Genomic DNA, 23,571 nt, shown 5'->3' with positions numbered 1-23,571 from the left:
GCTTCAGATATGTGAATCTAGAAAAGGGGCCCATACTGTCAAAACACTGGAACAAGAAGACCCTCAGAGCTTTAAAACCACCTCTCTGAAGAAAGGGAGTGGAAACTGCAAGAAGCCGATCTCTGTTTCCCCACGGAGGCACAGCCCCCCACCCCCACCGTCTACCCCTCAGGCTCTTTGTGTCCTTGAGAAATATTTATAATGCAAAACTTATCAATATTAGATTAAGCAATTTTGCTGATGGTGGACCATGAAATAGGCATCACAGCCTCCACCCCGTCAGCCTGCCTTCTTGCATCGTCTGCAAAAAGGGTTTGTGGGGAGGGTTAGGGCGGATAAAGGGGGAGCTTTGTTCAGGGTGGTTCCAAGAGCTCGGGAAGGGTAAGGGAAATGAAACTGAGGCCCTCTGATTCAGAGTGATGCGGGTGGGTGCGGGGCAGCCAGGCTGTCTTTCCTAGCCTTTCTCTAGAATGTTTTGCTTTTTGCTTTTTCCTCTTTAAAAGGAGGGCCCTCCCACTTTTCCTTCAGCTCAGAGCTTCAAGGCAAACAAACAAACAAGCAAACCTCTGAAAGGTTCCCAAGAGGGCCTTTCCTGCCCCAAATTTTAGCAGGAATGCTGAGCAGGGGGGATGTGGCCAGCCACAAGAGAGGCAAATGCTCTGTGGGAGAGATGTGCCCATCGCTCGGCAGAAGGGAGTCAGTTTGCCAGCTCATTGTGGAGGCCTTTGGAGGCATTCTTCTCCTGGCTGGAGCACAGGGAGCTTCCAAGAGTTGGCAGATCTGAGTGGGAGAGAAGCAGGTCTGGAAGGAAGGGGGAAGCGGCAGGCAGCCGAAAGCGCTTCTTGTCACTTGCCCAGCAAACATGCAGCTGAGCATGATTCTTTGTTATGGGTCTGTCAGTCGTGAGTTCTTTCTGAGTCTGGAGTGGGGAGCCAAAGGGCCTGAGTGTGGAGCATCCTTCCTCGCTCCCCTCCAAAATATACTGGAAACAGAAGTGGGAGACTTCAGCTTCTGTGGGCCATGGAAGGCTCTCTCTAAGCCTCAGCTCTGAGGCCGCTGTTTGCAGCTCCAATCAGCCGCATCCATCTGTGACACTCTCGATTCCACGTATGATTTTGATTTGTTGAGGTAAAAAAACGCAGCAGAATCCAAAGTACTGGATTTGTCAAGAGGGGATATGAAGCATTCTTGTCTGAAGGCTGGTACTTGATTTTTTTTGACAAAAAAGAAAATTTAAGAAAATCAGTTTAGAATTGGTAAAGCTGACAAGTTAACCCCGTACGCTTGGCCATCCTACTTAGCTGATACATTGCCAAACTTTGGAGACCTCTTCCCAAAGTGGCAACGCTTTCGGGGAGCTCTCCCAGGTCCTGAAAAGCCGACCCAAGCTGAATTCGGCGCCCGGAATTTCCTTCTGCTGCTTAATCAACTTGGTTGATGCCCCCCCCCTCCCCCGGTGCCCAGGAGCAGCTAGTGCACTCTGCTTTAATGGGGAAATGCAGGGCAACCCTTCACAGACCCCTCCGTGCTGGGGCTGCCTGGTCATTTCTGCATTGCTGAGTGCCCTGTGGGACTACTACCCAGCCAGCATGGGGCAACAGCAGTATACCTCTGGATACCAGATACCGGCCTCAAGCAAAAGGGAAGGCTGTTGTATTTATGTCCTGCTTGCATCCTTCTGACGGAATCGTGGTGGTCTAATTCAGCAAATAGCTGATGCTTTGGGGTCTGTACTTCAGTGGACGAAAGGCAACCACCCATTTCCAGCCTGGTAAGTATCCTGGGGTTTCTTCTCTTGCGAGCTCTGACTTGTGATTTCTACCATAGTTTGTAGAAATGGCTTCAGGTTCCCAACTGCTGTTATGCTCTTGGCATCTTCCTCTTCTTCCTCGTCAGTTCTGCAAAGGACAAATTCTGTCCCCTGCTTCATTCCAGCTGCAGCCAAGCAGTGGAGGGAGCACACCTGCAGACATTCCCTGAAGGATCCAGCCAGAGAGAGGGGGAGGGGCTTCTGACTGGCCACCCCCATCGTAACGTGGCTTTTGAAGTGTGCCAAATGCGCCCTGTCACTCACAGCGACGCTCACAGGAATTGTCCCTGGGAGGGAGACTCCTGGCTGCAAAACTGATGTTTTTAAATCCTTGTATTTGATTATTTTAACACCTCGTTTTGGCATGAAATGTTTAAGATTGGCAGCTGTCATGTGGCTCTGATTATGGGGGAAAGCTCGATAGAAATAACCCAGTTTTAGCCCAAACGACAATGTGTTTAACGTGATGTCATTAGATGACGATGTCACAGCAGCTCAGGCAGTTGGGGAGGGGTTTCCAAGAGACCTGCCTCGCTGTTTTGTCACCCCGCCTTGGTTGTGAGCTCAGCAGGCAGACATGCCCACGGTCTTCTTCCTACATTGGCCTTGCGTTCTTCTCTCACATCCCAAGACAACAAATTGCATGTGTATCTCTCGCAGTCCTGGTGTTTGTGCATTCAGTCGAAGGGCCTCTGGCCTTTCTAATCTGTTGGAAGACAGAGAGGGAGGAAGACACCCAAATTGGTTGCTGTTGCTGAGGCAACCGGCTCCCACAGCCTCCTCCATCCTTTTAAAGATGCCGGCTTCAATTGCACTATGGAAGAAGGTCAGCAAATATACTCCTGCGATCACTTACATTGCTGATTCCATGGAGAGACCAGCTGGGACACAGGAGGGGAGGCTGCGGGACCGAACCCCTCACCCCCAGGGCCCCAGGCCTTCCAGGAGCCAGCTGCAAGCCAAGGCAAGGAACTCCAGGAATTCGGCAGCACCCAAGCCCACAGGAGACAGACTCTAAGGAGGGGAACTGATGGTTAGTCCCTTGCCCTGGAGATGGTGGCTCCAGTCTTCCCAGCAAGGAGTCTGCCAGGCCCGTCCTGTAATCTGCACACACATCTGCGTCCGAAAGGACCCCCTGGGAGCTGCCAGGCAGAGCTTCCACCAGATCCCATCCCCATATCTTGACACAAGAGCCCGAGGCCAGCTTTAGTGCACATGCATGCCAAAGTATGATCCCCTTCATTGGCCTCATGACAACCATGTACGGTTGTTTAGCCCAGGTTGCCCCCCTCCCACTTTTTAAAGCATCAGATGGGGCTGGGCAGAGCAGATAATCTCCCTCTCACAAGAGGAGGGGGGTGTCTGTCCCCAGAGGAGACGCTTTCAGTGGATGCTGAGCTGTGCATTCATTTATGACCCAACCATGTGGAAGTTCCCAAATGCGCTCTGGAATCTCCCAACGCCAGGGTCACCTCTATTTATGGAGTTCCCCCCACCCCCACACAGCACAATTAAAGTTCACCCCCCGCTTTGCAATATTAAAAAGTAATATCCATTAGAAAACTGCAGCATTAAGCCAGTACATTTATTTTGATGAAATACAATAATTATCAGGCTGAGCAGCTGTTGCTGTTTAAAACAGGAATGGTGGGGGAGGGGGGTTCCCATTGAAAAATGTTTCGTAAACCAGTTGGAGCAACAATCTGTGCCAGCCAAACCAGCCATTATGGAATCCGCATAATAGCCAGCGCTCATTACAGAAAAGTTAAATTGTAAATCATATTTCTCTCTCCAAAGCTGGGAGATGAATGCCCAATTTCTGCTCACAGAGAGCTTTGCTTGGTTTTGATGCGGCTGCCAAAAGACACCCCCCCTTCAGGATGCAGCTGTTCTTGCCTCTCTTGATTGTCCCCTTCAAATGACAGGAAGTTTCTGTTACAAAAGTGGGATTTGGGAGCAGAAAAAGAAACTCAAGCTGGATAAGACCAAAGTTGACAAAACTCGTCTCCGTTCTCTCAAAGCTTTGACTGCCGCCGAACACAAACTGCTGCATGTTCTCACTTGGCACTGAAGTCTTACAAGCACAGCAAGATTTGCACAGTGTCACTTACGTAGTTCATTCGCTTACTTCACATGTCCCCTGCGTTTCTCCCCAGTGTGGGCCCAAAGCAGCTTACATAATTCTCTCCTCAATTTTATCCCCACAACCACCCTGTGAGGTAGGTTAGGCTGAGAAGGCGGGACTGTTCTCAGGTCAACCAGTGAGTTTCCATGACCTGAGTCTCCCAGATCCTAGCCCTACACTCTTAACGACTGCAAGGCTCTTCCAGGGGGCACGTAAATGTCAGATGTCAAGGAATACCCAATATGGCTCCTTGAAGCAGAGAGATGCCAACCTGGCTGGCAATTTGGGGTGGTTTTTGGGGGCACCTCTGTGCCTGTGGGGACCCTGCTATACACCGCTCTCCCCCACCAGACTTTGGGGTGGCAGCAGTGACAGAAGTTGTACTTCACACCACTCACCCCCAGTGCTGCAGGCCGGCTGGGTGGGTGGGGCTTGGAAGGAGCCAGTGAAGCCCCAGGGTCCCCCGCCCCCATCCACTGAGAAAGCAGCCAAGGTGCCTCCCCTGTGCAGGACTCTCAGCCTGCCCCTCCTGATGCCCTTCATCCAGCACACTCTTCCTTTCTCCCAGCTTCGGAGTGCAGCAATCCCCAACTGCGGCCTCTTCTCACTTCCTTTGGTGAGGGTGGGAAGGGATTGTTGGGAAGAGGGCAGCTCCCCACCTGCTGTAAATTAGCATAAAGATGCTTCTCTCATTTTAAAGACGTCAGTCTTCAAAGAAAAACTACTAGAACCATCTCTGTTGCAGAGGAGGGGAAGGAGGAAGGGGAGGAGAATGTGCGTCTGGAGGCAGGATGAAACCCAGAGCAGGGCATGCTCATCCTTTGTGGGAGGGCTCTTTTCAGGAGAGATGCCACCTGCCTGCCCACCTGCCCCTCTTTAGGCTTTCCTTCCAAGGGAGTGAACTTTGCCCTGCCCTTGACTCAAAAGGACCATCCACCATGTCCTCCAAACTCCTACATTTGCTGCCTGCCTGCTGCCTGGGCAGCACGGCATTCAATGCAGGAGCCTGGTAACGGCCTCATCCTGCTGGGTACTATGCCTAAAAATATTCTTCTCCTGGGCAGATCATGTAACTTGCAAACGTGATATTACTTATCTTTTAATCACCAGCTTTGTCCTGGCAACTCTTGGCAATCCTGCCATGTTCCCATCAAGAGGAAAATTAATTTGTCAGTTCAGCGGTATTTTTAGGAGGGGAAAGGGCTTTTCTGGAGCAACATGTAAGGCATGGGTGGGGGGGGGGGCAGGCTGCAGTAGCATCACATGTGTGCACATGCTGGGCGCCCCCTTTTCACTCCTTCCCTGACCAAGGACAGACACTGGCTTTCCTTGTGGTTTTGTGACTAGTACAGCACTTGGCACACTGGTGGGAAACAATGTTGGGTTTGTTGCTAGCAGGCATGAAAGGTGCTCCCTACAATGGGACCCAGAGGGTGAAAGGCTGGCCTTGGCACAAGCCAAAACTCTCAGAGAAAGGATGAAGTGCATTCTTTCTGCCTAGCCACTGGAGGGACTGTATCAGCGCCCAGAGGGGGAGGCTTGGCGCACCCTATCCCTACAGGCTATGAGAGAGAAGGACTCCCCAGTCTCATGCGCTGCCTGAGATATGCCTTGCTAAGGGAAGAAGAAAAAACAGCACAGCACTTTGGCTGTGAGCACAGCAGGGGCTGAATGCTGAAGGCAAGAGGGAATGTGTAAAGGGACAGGCCTGTGGGACAGCTGGATGGATGGGGTTTGGATCCTTAGGGTTAGGGTTAGTGAGGAAGGCCTGCTATGGAGCACTTCCCAGATTAATTTTTTAGCTGGTTCAGTTGGCAGCATGCTGGGAAAAACTATGGTGTATCCACAAATGCCCAAAGCCCTCGCCTCCAGTTCCTGTAAAAATATTTTCTAGCAAACTGGGGAGGGAAGGTAAAAGTTGATTCAGGAAGAATGCAAACTCCTTTTTGCTTTGTTTGTTCAGCTAGTTCCCTTTCGTTTTTGCAAAAGGTTCTCCAAATCCAGCACTTTAACTACTGCACCCTGTTTCGCCAGTGTTTGATGCTGCCAATGCAAAAAAAGTCTGAGATCTGCAGTCTCCCAGGATTAAAAACAATCAGCTCTGTCAATGGAAGCTTTCCCCCTCCTTCCCTGCCCCTGAACTTCCACCCATGTCTGTCCGAGTATCTGTTGTGTGCAAAACCAGAGAAATGTCAAAATGACATGTAATAGAAAAACAGAGCCACAAGAGGGCAGTGCGCAAACATGTTGAGGAAGGTGCGAATTTTCTAGCTAAAAATCTAGCTTTGATGCTGCTTTAAAAAGCAGGACTTAAAAACACTCAAAAGCAACTACAGCAATGCTTCAGAGTACCAGTGTGGTATAGTGGTCAGAGCATCAGACAGAGATCTCGGCAATCCACACTTCAATCCACACTTCAAACAAACGTCTAACAAAAACAACAATATTTTTAAATTGTTTAACAGAGAATCTAGTGGCACTGTAAAGACTGGAGAAGTACATAATCAGTTAGTTGGTCTTTCTTAAAGCTGATGTGTTTATCCATGCCATGGTGACCTGAAGACTAGACTATCATAATGCACTCTACAAAGACCTGCCCTTGAAGTCAGCTCAGAAAGGTATAAAATGCTGCAGCTCAGCTATTATTAGGAACTAGCCTGAATATGCACATTACACACTCTGAGGAATCACTCCACTGGCTGCCCATCAGTTAGCAGGTTCACTGCAAGATAGTGGTGACTGCACACTAAGCGCTGCATGCCCTTGGAGTCTCATGTCTGTGGAACCGTCTCTCCTGCTTTGCTCCACACAACAGCAGAACCTTCAGCAGAGATGATGCCCTGCAAAAAAGCAAGGCTCACAATGGCGTGTTCTCTGCTGTGGCCCCCACGTTGTGCAAAGGCCAGCCTGAACAGGCCGGAAAGGCTCCCACGCTTCAGTCATTCTGCAAACCAGGTAAACCGGCATATTTGTTCAGAAAGGCCTTTTTTCCCCTGCATCATGTGACGTGCCTTGTCTGCTACCCTCTTTCCGCTGTTTCTAATTTGTCATCCTCATTCTTTTGCATAGCTTTTTAGATGTCTCCTGGACTGTGTTGTTTTACCTCCGTCTAATCCCGATCTTCCATCCTCCCAAAAGATCTCCAGCCCCACCTGCAACCCTACCTAGAAGTAGCATCAATGGTGAACCATAAAATTAGCAAACCAGTCAGAAGATGTTTGCGATCCACGCCAGCTGTGCTGAGCCTGGAAGGGGGAGGGCGGGCCAGACACGTCACAATTTTTAAAAAAGCACAATTACATTTGCACTGATCATTGTATCAATTATTTGTATCGATATTCTTGCGTCATCACGCCCAGCGGTCCACGCCCAGACGCAAAAGCGCCGGCCACGCCCCTCCGCCCATGACGTCACGAATAAAGGCAGCCGCGAATGAATGGGGCTCTGCGCGCACCTCCCGCCCAGCTGCGGCGGCGACGTCACTCCGGAGGCGGAGCCCCAGCGGCAGCCATCACGTGAGCCGAGGGGGCGGGGAGGAGCGGCAGGGAGGCGGCCGGAAGGGCGGCCTTTGTCATAATGCGCTGGGTCAGGTGACGCCGACCGTGGCGCACTGTGACGCATGCGCGGTGGCGGCGCCTGGATTGCGCTTCGTCGTGCGGCGGCGGCAGCGCCGGTTCCCCTCCCCCCACCCTCGCGGGCGGACGGACGGACGGACGGAGCAGGAGCAGGGCCAGGCCGGAGCCCGCCAGGCGGAGGAGGGAGGAAGGAGGAAGGGCCCGCCGCCGCCGCCGCCGCCGCCGCCATGATGGAGGCCCAGCGGACCTGACGGGCGCCTTCTCCATGGCGGGGCGGCGCGGCCTGTGAGGAAGGCGGGCCGGCCGGCCTCCCCCGCTCGCTCCCCCGCTCGCTCGCTCCCCCGGTCTCTCTCTGGCTCTGTGGGGCGCGTGCGCGGAGTGCGCGGCCGTCCCGCCCGGCGGGGCCGCCATCATGTCCTGCGTCCACTACAAGTTCTCGTCGAAGCTCAACTACGACACGGTCACCTTCGACGGGCTCCACATCTCGCTCTGCGACCTCAAGCGCCAGATCATGGGCCGCGAGAAGCTCAAGGCGGCCGACTGCGACCTCCAGATCACCAACGCCCAGACCAAGGAAGGTGAGCCCCCCAGGGGCAGGGAGGGAGGGAGGGTGCTCCCGCCGCGGCCCCTGCGAGGGAGAGCGGCCCCGGGCGGGCGGGGGCGGGGGGGGGGCGGGGTTGGGGCCGTCGCCTGGCCGGCCCGGGCGGCCTCCTTCTTCCCGAGGACTCCGGCCCGGGAGGCGTCCGGCTGGCCCCCGCCAGGGCCCTCTCAGTCTCCTCTGCCGCCGGGGCTGTGGGGCTGCTGCGGAGCGAATGGCTGCCGGCCTGCTTAGGGTGGCGGAACCGGCCTCGGGTGTCCGGGGGGGGGCGGGCCGTGAGACTTGCGATGCTGTTGTGGTTGTGGCGGCGGCGGCTGCTGCAAGGGGGAGAGGGCTCTTCGGACCCTCGGCTGCCTCTCCGCGTCTCTCCGGAGACCGAGCCGGGGACATGGCTGTGGGGTGCCGGGGACGGTCGCGAGCCAGAGGCTGCCGGGTGGGGCCGCCTGGCCCGAGGTCGCCCTGCTGGGGCGGGGGGGGGGCCTTTGGAGCTGCTGCTGCTGCTGGCCACGCTGGCCCTGCTCTCTCCTCTGCCCCGGCCTGTCCCGGGGGAGGCTCAGGCATGGCGGGGGCAGCGGGGCTCAATGGCAGCAAAGAGTTCAGTGGTGCAATCTAGGGGAACCCGGTTTTATTTCAATAAGCTTTTGTGAGGTAGAGCTCGCTTTGCTCGTTGTTACACAAAGGTGTGTTTGATACTTAAAACTGCCAGCAAGCGAAAAGTGGGAGCTATATTGCAGATGGGCATAGCAGCCAGTCCGAGTCAATTGACACAATTCAAATTGACTGTTTTTGGTAATCTCTTCCACGATTCTCTTTTTTATAAGTACGTATGTATCACACAGATGGCCTTAGGAGCAGCAGTGGCGTCATGGTTAAGAGCTCGTGTATCTAATCTGGAGGAACTGGGTTTGATTCCCAGCTCTGCCACCTGAGCTGTGAAGGCTTATCTGGGAATTCAGATTAGCCTGGGCACTCCCACACACGCCAGCTGGGTGACCTTGGGCTAGTCACAGCTTCTCCGAGCTCTCTCAGCCCCACCCACCTCACAGGGTGTTTGTTGTGAGGGGGGAAGGGCAAGGAGATTGTCAGCCCCTTTGAGTCTCCTGCAGGAGAGAAAGGGGGGATATAAATCCAAACTCTTCTTCTTCTCCTTTTCTGTCTCACAAAAACCTTTGGGCTTCAGTTTGGCTGCCACAGGCTAACATGACTCCTGCTCTGAAATTATAGTCATTTAATTACTGAAATATTTTCTGGATCGCTTCCCCAAACATCACCAGCCCAGGGTAGTTTAAGAAGTATGCCCAAACACATGCATAATAGTAGGAACATGAACCCATATCATGGCAGTAATCAGTGTTCTGTCTAAGCAGCGGCAGTCTAAACTGAAGGTCCCGTGGGGCTGTTCTTGTTTCCTCTTCAGAACAAACAATTCTAGTGGAAGCCTGTTCTGAAGAGCTGAAACCTCAGAATAGACTGTAGTGGCTCATAAGTTTCCATAGGAGGTGTTGGGAGGATACGAAACTGCTCTATGGGTGATTCTTCCCCATCAGTCTTTATGGTCCTCTGGGGGAGGGCTGGGGCATCACAGTCCTTGATGCCTGGTGGGATTTGCTTGGTGACTTGGTAAATTTATGGCTGAGACCAGATATGTGCCATTCTGTTATGTTTAGTTAATGCTGTCACTGATGTATAAAGGCTTCCTTTTAAAAAAAAAGTTTAATTACAGCAGAAAGAATATATATATAACAGTGGCGTCAAGTCTACAAATGAAAGTATTTTCAAATTATCTTAAATGATGTCCCTGTGCGATGGTTTTTTAATATGCTGCACATGTAAATATTGATAAAGTTGTAAGCTACTTGATCCATTGGATTATGGGAAGTGGGCATTTATCTCTTCAGTGTTGCAGTATAAGTCTTTTAGCAACAGCAAGGGCACAGAGAGCCCACTGTTCTTGTCCATGGAGACTGGCAAATAATTCATTCTGAAAGATCAATGAGTATTCTAATATAAAATTTAATTCTAATATATAATTGCTTCCTCCCAAAATTGCTGAAAAGGCTCAAAGCAAATAAAGAGCTAGATCTCCCTGTTTTGCCAAAGCAGTTGGATATTACCCTAAATTGTATACATTTTGTTTCTGTGGATATCCAGCTGCAACTTATTCAATTAAAAAATCTGCTTAGGATGTACTGGGCTCTCACAGCCTTTTCAGTAAAGGACTTATTGAATGGACAAGTTGTAACTTATAAGTTTTGTAACTTACAAGGTGCATCTGATAAACATGCCATGGATTAGTTTCCTGCTGCATTGCTGGACTGCCCCCCCCCCCCCCAAATTCTTATTCTGCTCCCTTGTTTAGCAGAATAGAACAGTAATGCTCAGTGAGTGGGGTGGGGCGAACTGGCATGCCACTCATTCCCGACAGGGCATGGTCATTGTGTGTGGACTCATCAGAGGCATAATAGGCTGTTGTAACCCAACCAGAGCCCTCAAAGGGTCACCTCAAAGGCTGGCAGATTTATTGTGGCATAAGCTTTTATGAACTAGATGCACGAAGTATGTCCTCAGTTGACTGAATGAACAAGAAAGACTCACAGACAGGAGATGCCTCTTAGGAAAAACTGCCACCAACTTGAACATCTCCATTGCTTCCAAGAAATAACTCCAGGGTGAAATATATATATATTGTATATACACGCTTTTATTTGGTTAGTGGAGTGGGCTCAAACTCAAAAAGTGCTGGGCTAGAGAACATTTAGTAATAATGAAGGTGCCTTAAGACTTTGCTTCAAGCTGATGGTGGAGTGCTCAGGGGACCTCAGCCCAAGTATTTTGGCTTGCCCACAGTCAGAAGTGGCCAAAATCATCAGTATGGGCATTTGGTGCTCTCCATGTTGTTGCTAGACCAGAGGTTCTGACATTTTTGGAAGTGAGACCCATTTCTAAGCTTATTGTCCTTTGTGGAGCCCATTTTGTACATTATTGTGCAAAGGTGAACCCAGATGTTTTTGTGCCTCCCTCTTTCCTGACCTCACGACCTGTTTGTCACAAGTGGGTGACCCACATCTGGGCCCTGTTCCACAGTTTGAAAACCAGTATGCCGGACAGACTGAGCACGTCCCAGTGCTCATTAAGAGATGTATCAGTGGAAGAATGCAGGAAACAGCATAGTTGAGCCATGAGCCACCTCCTGGCAGTCCCACATTTTCACCTAGTGGTTATGCCATTGCTAGTAGTCATAGTGGCCTACTCATTTATGAAGTTATGGAGCATGCTTTCTGATGTGTGGTGCAGCACATGCTCTGAATTTCTGCATGAGTGAGCTTGTAGTCGGCTGTTTCCAACGTAGGTTGGGAAATATTCTCTTAAAATCTTTTCTCCCAGATAATTGTTTGAATGACCATTGAGAAGTTGCAGAGATGGGATAACAGTTTTCTGAATATCACACAGAGATTTTGACAGTGCCCAAGCTTGGTTGTTTCATTTGAATTTTCATGCTAATAACATTCTAGAAAAATGAAGGTCAGCTTTGCATTTCCAGCACATACCTTTCTGAAAAAGTATTCTCAGCTAGAGCCAGCTGCTTGCGACTGGGACGCAAAAAAGTGGAGAAATTGTTTGCTCTGCCTATTCATGCATTGTGTTTCAAAGTCACTTGAGTGGAGAGTAAGAGAAGGAGCCCTCCATTTGATTTCTCGGGTTTTGCCTCAAGGTTAATGAGCAGGCCAAAACTTGGGGTGAGATGTTTCAGTGGGAACCAACCCGGGGGAAGGGGGTAGATGTGTCTGGAAAACGCTGGCATAACTGGCATAAGGATTCCATCCCAGTCCTGACAGAAAATTGCAGATGGCATTAGGGCAGGTTAGCCTTGTCCCTGAGCAACTAGGAATTCGATTCAGTGCCTGTTAGTCCTGCGCTCATGGGTTTCCGTGCCTCAGAGTCTTCATGCTGTTTGTTGCTAGGTCCCTGCCTGTACTTTCTAACAGTGGAGAGAGTATGTGAATTTGCACCACTTAATTCATGCCATGAGAAGGTCAGGACTGTGTTCCTGGGGAAAATAGGCTGGTTCGCAACCCCCTCTTTAAGCCTGAATCCGACTTTGAGAAGTGTGCATGTAGTTCAAGAAGGACAAAGGTTGTTTGATGCAACACGGTGAAATTGGAACAAAGCAAAATGTGATGCAAGTGCTCTCTTAAAAGAATCTCAATTGGAAATGTTTACCGCAAAGCGGCTGAAAGAGAAGTCTTCAGGTATTTGAGAGGTCAGGGCTGCTGTTTAAGTGTGGTTGTGTCATTCTGAGGTTCTTAGAATTTCTCTTATAAGAAGTTACTTTCAGTTTGTGGCAAACTATACTTTCCTCCAATAGTTACTGTTTAAAGATGAGCTTTAGAAATGTCAGTCTGTTGATATGTTGACGGGGATAGATGTCTTTCATAAACAAGATAAAATTGTGAAATAGGAATATAAACAATAATACTCAGTAAGAGCTAAAACATTAAAACCAGAATCTTGAACATCTTAATCTAATCAGATGGTTTGGAACCAGTAGAAAAATATGGTGGACAGACATGGGCTGGGGGTGACAAACATTTTGAGCATTTGTGTAAATCAGGAAAGAATCAGAGAAGCAGCAGCTTTTGTGTTTGTGGCTGAAGTAAGCTTTCTGAGAAAAGTAAGCCATTTTTTTCCCAATAATTGTTACATAATAGTTGCTGTCCTCACATTACTTGGCACACTTTAGAAATTGCAAAAATCTTTATGCAGATCCAAAGATCTTGTTAAAATATTTATACTTTGTCTTTTGGGTAAAACCATCAAGGCCACAAATAACATTTATCCGTAACCAAACACAAACTGAAATCACACACAGCCACAGGCTATGATGGAGAAAAAAAATGTGACCCTTATTTGTATCCTGCTGACATTCAGCGCAAATAGAGAAGTAAACCAATCACCAGACAAAAGTCCTGGGGAAAAAATCCTGTGTTTCTTCAAAGCCTGGTGAAACAGAATATTTTTCCTTACATCTAAAAGCCTGCATGAAAGGTGACAAATGGTGAGCTGAGGTCAGAATGTACATTGTAAAGCTTCTTGTAATTTGAAGTGCCAGAATTCTCTTTATACACACAGTTTTCTTCATCCCTTAACAGACTTGTCAGATATCTTCCACCACATCAAAACTTTTTCTGCTTTCTGCCTCATGAAATTTTTATTCTGTAATAATTGTTCAACTGTGAACTTGTTCATTGAAGGAAAATACTGGGAGTGTTATTTAAATTCCTCTTTCTTTGTCAACAAGCCATAAAACAGTAACAGTTGTTTCCTCTTGTGGAAGATTTTAGGCTACATTTCATATTGTGAATAGCTTTTGTATTGAAACTTCGTTATTTACATGTAAAGATCCAGTGAATGTTAAGAAAGGTTCAGTTTGCACTAATTATTCAGTGGGAACAGTGGAGCAAACTATCCATGGGACTTGGGAGTGAAAAAATTCTTCGTTGGCTCCTTTTCATGAGAATGCTTACCAGGTTCTCTCTCTCCCCCTTCAGAATATACGGATGATAATGCCCTGATTCCCAAGAACTCATCTGTTATTGTCAGAAGAATTCCAATTGGTGGAGTGAAGTGTGCCAGCAAAACCTACGTCATGTAAGTGTCTGGCTTTTCTCTTAAGGACGATCATCTGGGACATCTTATTACTTAATCTTGCTTCCTCTAGAGTTCTAATTGTAGTTGGAAAGAGGTGTTTAACTAGTCATGTAGTGATTTAAGAGTAACTTGGGATATAGATTTATTGTGAAAATGTGTTTTGAGTAGTGTGGCCATGTTGGCAGTAGGTATAAGCTGCTGATTCGCCATTTAAATCTCTAGCAAATCTGTTCTTATCCTGACTAAGCCGCTCTTCATAGCCAAAATTGACAGCCTAACGTGTCAATTCCACGTGGAGACGCCAAGAGTAAGGTCTTCATGGGGTGCTTGTGCTCAATTGATGCTGTTCTCATTTTTCTGGGATCAGTTTCTTTGAGGGCATGTAGGTCAAGATGCAGAATATAAATTTGAAATTTTGTGAATTAAAAATTTTAATGGCTTAAACATGAGTCTGAATTTCTATTGAACTGTTTTTGTGCTGTGCTTCGCCTGACTCCCTTGAAGCAGATGATCCCATCTTTCTTCTTGCTTCAATGCTTGTGATCCTGGAACGTGGCAAAAGCAACTCGGACCTGCCCAGAAATCCAGATCCCTCAACCTCTCCAAGTGGTTTAATTTTCTGTTTAGACCGGAGGACTGCATTGAAGCTGGAAAAAGAGGGATTTGCAGCCCGCATTTGCGTTTACGTTGAATGTGAGGCGTTGTTAGATGGGATGGGTTTCATTGCAGAGGCCAGATTCCTTCTGTTTACAACTCTTAGAAGTTCACTGCTTCTGCAAGTTACAAGTTGGCACTCCTGGTATGCCCAGGGGTGGGTTCCTGGACTTAGTCCATCAGGAATTTGTCCTGTTGAAGTGGACAACGGCTGGACAATGGCAGTGGAGTTTGGATAAGGTAGCCTTTTGATTCTGCTCCTAGGGATAGGCTTTGAATCCTTTTCCTCCTTCAAGGAATCAGAGTCCTTTACTTATTTGTTCATAGCTAATCTCTCAACTGTTAATTATGTGGATTTTCTCTAAAAGGACAGGTCCCACTGTTGGTTCTTACTGGATCACAGACTTGCAGGTGATGGATGTAAAGAGAGGGGTCGTGGCTCAGATGCAGAGAACGTGCTTTGCGTGCAGAAGGTTACAGGTTGAATCCCTGTTCAGTGGTCTTGAATAGTAGGTTGAGGGAAGGCATATTTTGGGCAGTTCCAAAGGGTAGTTGCTCTGTAGTAGAGCAGCTGGATCCAATTCCAGGAGCACGTGAAGACTGGGGTGGTGGTAATAAATTTTTGAGAGTCAAAGTCCCTTCATTGGATAACTGATAAAGGGAGATTTGACTCTAGAAAGCTCATATGTTGTTGGGAAGGTTGCTCTTTCAGCCAGACCTCTTAGGGAGCTCCAGCCAGTCGAAATGAGCAGCACTCAGCTGGGTGTGCCAGTTTAATTCGGGGGGGGGAGGGTGCAGATGATTTTTGCTGTCCTGCTGCTTAATAGCATCATGTGTCTGTGGACTAAAACTTAACAGGAATTCATTCTATAGGAACTTTTCTTTCTGGGCAGTAGAGCTCTTATGGAGAAATCTGTGGTGCTCGGAACAGCTGTTTCCCCAAAATACAAAGTGCGGTAAGAATGGGGCACTTGCCTGTGTGTGGTGTGCCATCCCACGCAGTGTGTGCGTACATACTGTCAAAGACCGCAGGGGCTCTGTGAGAAGGCCAGAGACTAGCCTTTTCATTTGAATTGGCCTCTGAGAGGCAACAAAAGCTGGGATTCTGAGTCTTCTTGTTCAGGTAGTGTTTCTTTCTGTTTGGGTTGTTTCCCAAATTAAGTCCCTGACCAGTTGGACAAGCTAGTAGGGTGGAGTTTCTTAACCCTCAGTGACCAATGTGTACTCACTGGTGGTGCTGTACAGTACCTTGGACTCTGAGGCAGAAGAGCAGTACAATAAACTAATCTGTTTCTGTATAGTCCGGCAGTCTCTGGGCTAGGGGTAGCTCTCTTGGCCAACCCAGCTTTGCGAGCCAATGCCAGTGATGCCATTGGCTCAGGGCATCTTCTTTGGACCCCTAGCCCATATTTTCCCCTAGCTGTCAGTTGTGTGAAGCTCCACACTTGATGGCTTCTATCTGGAACCACTCCTCTATCATTAGCAGATGTCCCTGGAATCCACTTAAAGGATTCTCCGAAATTGTAATAAATCGGCAGTGTTTGTAACGAACAGGAGTAAACAAAGTCTTTCTTCTTTTTCGCCACAGAATTTATAAGTGTTACAGAACTGTAGAAACTCTCAGGTGATTGTTTTAGACTCCTACTTCCTCTGGTTCACCCTGTCTCTGCCACTGGGGTCGTCTCCTAGCTAAGTGGGATCAGCTTGTTTGGGGTATTGGGCATTTTGCCTCAGAGCATAAATATGTGCCTGTTCAGTGTCATTTGATGGTTAGCCAAAAGTCGTAGAAGTTTCATGTTTTGAATCTGTGGGATCAGGGTCTTGGTAACTTCAGTTTCTCAGGGGTGATTATATAAGATTTTTCTTTCAAATACGTATACACTGTTTTCACGGTGGCAGCTGCCCTGATATTTTGTGTTCCATGCATGTTGCGGTTTTTCTGACAACTTTTATTTTCCCTTTTTAGAAGTCGAACGGATCCCGTGAGTGGAACTTCAAAAGCAGTATGTAAAAACACAATCTCACACTTTTTCCTCTACACATTCTACTTAATTTAAAACAGTAACAAAGCAATAAACTACCTTTTAAAATATCAATTTGCCTTGATTTCCTTCAGAAATCCACTTATATTGTAAAATACAATGTATTTTGTTTTAGTGTAGCAAAATCAGCAATGCAGATACCTTTAATGTGAATATTGACACTTGTGCCAAGTGACACACACTGTATTGCATATTGAATGCTAGACTATTTCCTGTATGACTTTGTGTTGTACAGATAATGTATGATCCTTTACCGATCATGTACGCTTAAGGTTCGCGCTACTGAATCCGATGCCTTGTTTTACATCTGTGTGTCTCTAGTTAGTAGCTGTATGTTTGTATAGGTTGTTGTCTGCTTTTTGTTTTCTTGAAATAAAAACAAAACATTTGGAGTGTATCTTTTTTGCCACTATCTGAGTGTACCACATAGCTTTTGTTCTTAGTACTTCCCTGAATGGTTTTTGAAAATATTATCAAAAGCCACCTGATTGCTAAACTTGGAAGTTTTCTGTTAACATCTGGTTCAGACCATGTGGAAACATCAAAGGCATTTAAAACAAGTCCTCTTTATGTTTTGAGGCCTGTAAACTGGAACGAATAAATTATTTCCATGGCTATATTCTCAGAACAAGAACTTCTGTGCTTGTGTTTGCATCCCTTTTTATGTTAGCAAACACATCATTTAAGCTGCAGATGCTGTAACCACTATACAGTAAACACACACAATATGCATTTTCTGCCAATTTGTCCTTCCTGCCCTTGAAAAACAGCACATCCAGTTGAGAAAAATTCCACTTCTCTCCCCTGTTTCATCGCACCGGTCTAGCCCCTTCATTTTATTTTGTCACTGGATAGCTTCCTGAGCAGGCTTCTGTTTCGCGAGCCCTCCTACACTATTACTTGAGAACAGTTGAATGGGTAGAGGCCTGTATTTCTTTCATTCCAGGTTGCTTATTTTTAGGTTATAATCGCTTTTTTGTGCTATAGCTTCACTTTCTGCTAGGATTGATTATTGTCTGTTAAAATACTACCAAGTATTCCTTAGTAGAAGTATCACTTGGTGTCCCTTAATTTGCTTATTAAATGCATCTTGTTTACTCATTCCTTGAATAGAGTAAGCAGTGTCTTAGCGCTTGATCACAGGGTGACCTTTCTGACCCAGTGACATTGTAATAAAGGTGAAAACACATGCCCCTCACTGTGGCCATTAGAAGTGCTGGAACATTGGTCATACCTGTCTCTCAAGACTAATTACAGCAGCTCAGTTAACCCACTAGTTATCATGATACAATTATGTAAATGACACTTTGATCTAATTTTCATCTCATAAGCAGGCCTCTTCTTTGATAGCGTGTATATAAACACAGACTCTGTGTTCACAAATAAAGTTTAACGTTAATTGAGAATTGTGAGTTCCCTGGCATGTCTATTGTACATTTGAGTAACTGTTTTAGAATTATCAACTCTTTTTTTTCAAAAGTGTGCCGCCAAAGCAGGTTTGCAAACCAGTCTGCAAAGACACTGACTTGCCCGTCCACAGGTCTGTGTTTAGTGACTCAGGGGAGGAAAGGGGAGTTGCATCATCCAAAGACAACTCTGATTTGCTTCCAGAAATTGCCTGGGGCATTTTCAAACCTGCTTTAAAACTTGGAGACAACAACTGAGCTGACTTACCTGGATCTCATCTCAACTGAGAAACAGGAGAAAATTACTTCTCTTTCCAGTTGCGCATATGAAGCCCTTGATTTGTGTAGGGAATTCAGTCCTGGGTGGCATGAGGGGAACAAAGAAGTCTAGATCACATGCTAACTCGAGGGACAGACCAGTCTCTCAAACCCTGGGACCTGAGCTGTGTCCTGCGGAGTCTTTCTTGAGTCATATTGTTTAAGCAGATTTTTGGATTCCAAACCTTTTAGGTGTAATTGTAGACTTCTGCTCCCTTGGAATAGTGTTTCTGTGTCTGGGAACGAGACTTAGTTGCTTGGGTATCCAATGAGCAGCAGCCTTTTGTGAGGAGTCCTAAATCTTATAGAGACAACTGTTATGGGTGGTTGAGCCCTAGCACTCGGGCAAAGTGGGATGGTCAGCTACGCACAGACTCCCTTCCCCAAGTCCTCTGTGAATTGCATTGTTCTGAGCTGTGGAGCAGGTGAAAGTTTGTATGTCCCAAGGCTAGGGCCTGGTGACGCTTTCCCTCTGCTACCCAGACAGCAAAGGAAAGACAGTTTTTTCCCTGTTCTTCTGAGCAGTTTGCTGTTTCCTGTTTTAAAGTCCAAGGCAGCATGTGAGAAAGAGGCCCACAGCGTGTGCAGGAGAAGATGAGGGCTGGAGTTTGGTGGCTGCTGAGCTAAGGCAGAATTGAAGCTGCCCTGGCCTTGGGTTGCCTTCACTCCCTCCTGCTTTTCTCCTGTGGTCTGGAGCCCCTTGCTTTCACGCTGCTCAGCCACAGCAGAGCTGTGCTCCTCTGCCTTGGGTCTGTATCTGAGCCCTTCTGTGCTGAGGTGTAAAGTGACAGTGGCAGTTTAAAAGCTTGGGGCTGAATTTATTTACTTGTTGGATTTGTAATCTGCCCCCCCCCCCCCCCCCGAAACAGTCTCAGAGAGGTTCACGTATATATAAGTCATACAGTTAAAAAAACTGTGTAGCTACTAGTCTGACCCTATGGCATATGCTTCCTTTAAACGAAACCCAGTGAAGGGGGGAGCTAAAAAACCCACATAAACAACAAAACAGAAAGAAGGGAAAGGTGAAAAGAGAGACCAGCTAAAGTAACGCAGTTGCTCTCCTCAACCGTAGGCCTGGTGGAATATCTTGATCTTATAGTCCCTGAGGAACTGAGCTAAATCCAGCAGGGCCTGCCCTCGTGAGACAGAGAGCTCTCCACTAGATTGGTGCGACAGCACAGAACAGCCAGGCAGATTTGGGCCAGGTAGGGACCACCAGTAAGTTGTTACTTACTGAGCCTGAGCCCTTTGGGGGAGGGCGGTTTATAAATACAATAAATAATAATAATAATACTTGATGAGCACAGTGCTCTCTGGGGGAAATATTAGGAGAGGCAGTGTCCGTGCCAGACAGTCCCAGACCTGGTTCAGCATTCTACCTGGAACCAGTACAGGAAATATTAGAATCTTTCAGGTCCTTGGACTGTGCCTGTTTCTGGTGTGATAATCTTTTTCCTGGCCAGTTCCTGTAGGTAACAAAAGCTTTCAGTTCCATATCCCAGAGCCACACACGCAGGCCTCTTTAATGTGGACTGCCTGGGTGTTTCTTTTCTCCAGATGATATTGCAGAGGCAAGGATCACTTGCCTGTGGTCTGTCTGCTCAAATGCATGTGTGGCACATTGATATATGCATCTCACCCACAGTCCAAGTATCTTGAGCCAATCTGGGGGGTGGGGGAGGCTCCCAAGTGCCTGACAAATCAAGGCAGTGAGAAATCCAAAGCCCACGAGCCTTTGCAGAACTGTGGATGGAGGGCGTGGCTTGGTGGCAGGGGCATAAATGGTCCCGTCGCTGTCAAAATGCCAAGATTAGGGCCTGGCCGGGCTCTTGGAAGAAGTAGCGATGTTTAAAAGCTGGCAAAAAAACCAACAACAGAAGAGTCTAGACTGGCAGACAGAAGCCAGGATACAAATATCCTCTTTGCCTCCCTTTTGCTAAGGAAGTGAGGTGTTTGCATGTAATAGTAGCAGAAGAAAACCTGGGCCCGTTGTCACTGGAAGCAGCAGCTGAATGGTCCTCCTGCCATTCCACAGACTGCTGTCTCCTTCTGGAAAAAGCTATTTTGCTGTATTGATTTTAATTCTTAATTTTTTTTTTGCAAGCTACTACCTGGCTCTTGACAAAAAAACATAGTAAAAGGAAGACTCGGATTGCGGAGGGGGTCTCTCAAATTTGGTTTGAGAATGTATTGGACACATTTTGACTTTGTTTCCCCTGGAATGCTTCCTTGTGACTAAATAAGGAAGAACACCCCTTATGTTTTATTTTTTTAAGTTTAGTGCAGGGATAGGTAGCCTCTGGCACGTCTGCCAGACAGTTGCACACCTGTCCACCTTGCTCACCTTGGCACTGAAGGAAGTCCTTGAGGCTGTGGCAGCAAGCTGGGGCTTGCCTTGCTCTCTGGGAGACTTGCCAAGTGTGATCCATTTGCTGGCACATCTATCATCTTAGGAGGTGTTAGGTTGGGGGGGCGAGGGGGCACTCTGGCAAGAAAGATTGGCATCCCAGTTCTCCTGGGTGGGATGTGCATGAAGGGGAGGGCATGTCCCCTACCAGTCCTTCACGGTTGTAGCATCTGTTAGTTGAGGCTGGGAGCATCTCTTCTTTGCCACAGGGCCGTCCTTAGGTTTTCCTGCTAAAATTGCAGCTGTTTGTTCAAATGGGAGAAATCAAAGGGGCTGCCGCACTCGGGGATGCCGCTAGAATAAACAGGCAGGACCTGTCCTGCTGACCTGGACTGCGAGGGGAAAGGGCACTGCAGACGAGGCAGGCATCGTTCCCACTCGTCTGTAAGCAGGAAAGGATGGAAGTGTGGATTTCAGTCATGCCAGAGTAGATGCGTCTTTGTTTTTATGCCTAAAGATAAATTGGTTTTTTAATTCTTGGACCTCCTTTGGTAGCCCTAGGCCTCTGAGGGCCTCTGAAGGCTCTGCGGCTGTACCCTTGTGGCTGATAGTTTTCTTAAAACCTAGTTTGAGGCCAGCTTCCCAAAGTATGGCTTTCTTCATGCGGTGCCGCATCCCACCCAGTCACCGCGGGAACAAAGTGCCTGCTTTTCTTAGCAATTTTTGTTCTTGGGTTTGCTTTTGTGGCACGTGGTCAGATCTCAATTCCTTTGTTCCCCAAAGCTCGAACTTGCCTCATGGCTTCTTCTGTCTCTGCTGATGACAGTGGAAGGCAACTGACCTACACAGTCAGGCCAGGTTGGCTATCATGCTGTTGCCAAAGGAATCCTAGAGATTCCAGGTTGTGTGAAAGTGTTGTCTCTTTTCTGCTCAGTGTCTCTAGGCCTGTCAGCAGAGGCATAGCAAAGGGGGAAAGCACGTGGTGCGCTGGTGCATCCCCTGCCCCGGAACGACCTCGCCGCACCCCCACAGGGGCGCACGCCTGGTGAATTGCCCACCCCCATCCCCTTGGAGCTACGCCTCTGCCTGTCAGAACTGAGTTAAACCTGGAGTGTGGCACAGCTGAAAAATACTACCCACCCTCCAGACCATTTTATGCCAGCCCCTAGGAATTAAAAGAGAGACTAACTGTAGTTTAGACATAGTCAAGTCTTGGAGATCATATGACCTATAAGAATAATTTTTATCTTTAGTTTAGTGCTCAGCTCCCTTAAAATACATCAGTTTAAAGAAATGTAAATATTAATCTTCTACACTTAATGTCAACATTTTCCCGTGTTTCTGATCACAGAGATCAGCATCTTTATGTTCCCTTTCAGAACAGTGTTTACTGTTTTCCAGAGCATGCAGTGTACTGAATTTTCCCAACATTGTTCTGAATTAAATATTTGCATCTGGAAAAACTGTTTCCTATGTTCTGTGTAAATATTTTTGAGAAATCTCTTCAGGGTGCCATACATTACAAGAATTCAGATTTTTTTTTAGTTTAGAGGAAATTGCTCACTTAACTAAGGGTAAAAAGACAGTTAGTTATGCTGGCCACTGAACATAAAATTCACAGTAAGTTGAGTCCACTGAGTTTAGTTTCTTAGCTGGTTGTTGTGGGTTTTCCGGGCTGTGTGGCTGTGGTCTGGTAGATCTTGTTTCCAGGGTGTAACAGACTTCTCTCTGTGATACACCTCTGAAGATGTCAGCCACAGATTCAGATGAAACGTTAGGAACAATATCTACCAGACCACGGCCACACAGCCCAGGAAACCCACAACAACCAGATGAATCCGACCGTGAAAGCCTTCGACAATACATTAGTTTTTTAGCTTTTCCTACATAGAACTAAATATTATGTCTGCTTCTCACTGCTCTGAACTACCAGTGGTAACACCCAAGAGGTACAATACTTTGAAAAATGCCTCTCTGAAGCACATAAACCCAAGCTAGATGCTAAAACTGCAGTAGAGGCTGAATATGTTGTTGTGTTTTGATTGTGGAACTTGAATGTGTGTTTAATTTTTTATGAACAGATTGATGACTCTTCTGCATCTATTTCTCTGGCCCAGCTTACAAAGGTATATATACATATATATTCTTGTCAAATATAGCCAAATGAACTGTTGCTTGCTTGGCATTTTAAATGTGTTTATGCTGTGATCGACATATTTTGTCGTTGGTGCAGAACATTTTTTTTAGTGAAGCATACTGAACCTCCTAGGCATTGCAAAATGTGTGTATTTTATTGCTAACTATCCTGTAAAGAGTAGTTCCCAGTATGGGAAGATAGGAGGGGAGTCCCTTATCAGCATAATGTTGCAGTTTTCATCCTCAAGACACAAAGAAGAAGCACTTCTGAAGCTGTGTTACCGTTTTTCATACATACCGTTAATTTTGCTGTGGAAAAATAACACAATTTTAAAGAAGAATGGTAATATTTTGGCTATTTATGGACTCCTAGGATTTCTTTCTGTGCAACAGCCAAAATAGAAGTATTTCCATATCACATGGACACTTGACACGGTGGTTTGCGGATTCTGCACTCCAAGCCAGTGGTAGAGCAATAATAATTTGCATATCAAATGGGATAAGTTGTACCCTTGTAGCATATGCAGTGGGCAGTAGCTATGCAACTAATTTGTTTGAACACAGACTGTGTAAATGTATCTCACTGTTTATAGGAATATACCAATGTGTGTGTGTGTGGCATATGGGCACATGTGACTTTTTCCGAAACTGTTGTATATGCCATGTTTTGCTATGAAACTGCTTACATTTTCTGCTCAATAATATGTAACTTTGTCTGGGAAAGCACTAGTGATGACACTTGTCTTCCACTGAAAACAGCGACTTGATAACATTCACACTATTAGCCACAGTCGTTCCCCCAATACTGTATTGGTGTGTGAATAAAGACAGGTGGGGTTTTATTAAGTGAACCCTAATTTTTCTAGCTAAGTTGAGAAATTTGACACGCACCTGTCAAATATGGAATTTGT

At 47.1% G+C, this 23,571-nt stretch overlaps 1 protein-coding gene across 2 annotated transcripts in view; it reads left to right on the top strand.

Moving 5' to 3' along the window:
• The first annotated feature begins 7,542 nt into the window (after window positions 1-7,542).
• Window positions 7,543-23,571, top strand: part of RBBP6 (RB binding protein 6, ubiquitin ligase) — a 30,102-nt gene continuing 14,073 nt past the window's right edge. Inside the window, exons 1-5 of one of the 2 annotated variants that reach the window (XM_048493716.1) lie at window positions 7,543-7,808; window positions 7,852-8,088; window positions 13,658-13,757; window positions 16,378-16,414; window positions 22,606-22,650. In XM_048493716.1, the coding sequence (XP_048349673.1) occupies window positions 7,923-8,088; window positions 13,658-13,757; window positions 16,378-16,414; window positions 22,606-22,650 (348 nt within the window). In that variant the 5' untranslated portion in view covers window positions 7,543-7,808; window positions 7,852-7,922. Of the gene's footprint in view, window positions 7,821-7,851; window positions 8,089-13,657; window positions 13,758-16,377; window positions 16,415-22,605; window positions 22,651-23,571 lie in introns of both variants that reach the window. The other variant, XM_048493718.1, reaches the window with a different exon arrangement.

This window comes from Sphaerodactylus townsendi, linkage group LG04, assembly GCF_021028975.2.
Source record: "Sphaerodactylus townsendi isolate TG3544 linkage group LG04, MPM_Stown_v2.3, whole genome shotgun sequence".
Classification (NCBI taxonomy): Eukaryota; Metazoa; Chordata; class Lepidosauria; order Squamata; family Sphaerodactylidae; genus Sphaerodactylus; species Sphaerodactylus townsendi.
The sequence above is the reverse complement of the archived record's forward strand: the minus strand, read 5'-3'. Positions and strand labels throughout refer to the sequence as shown.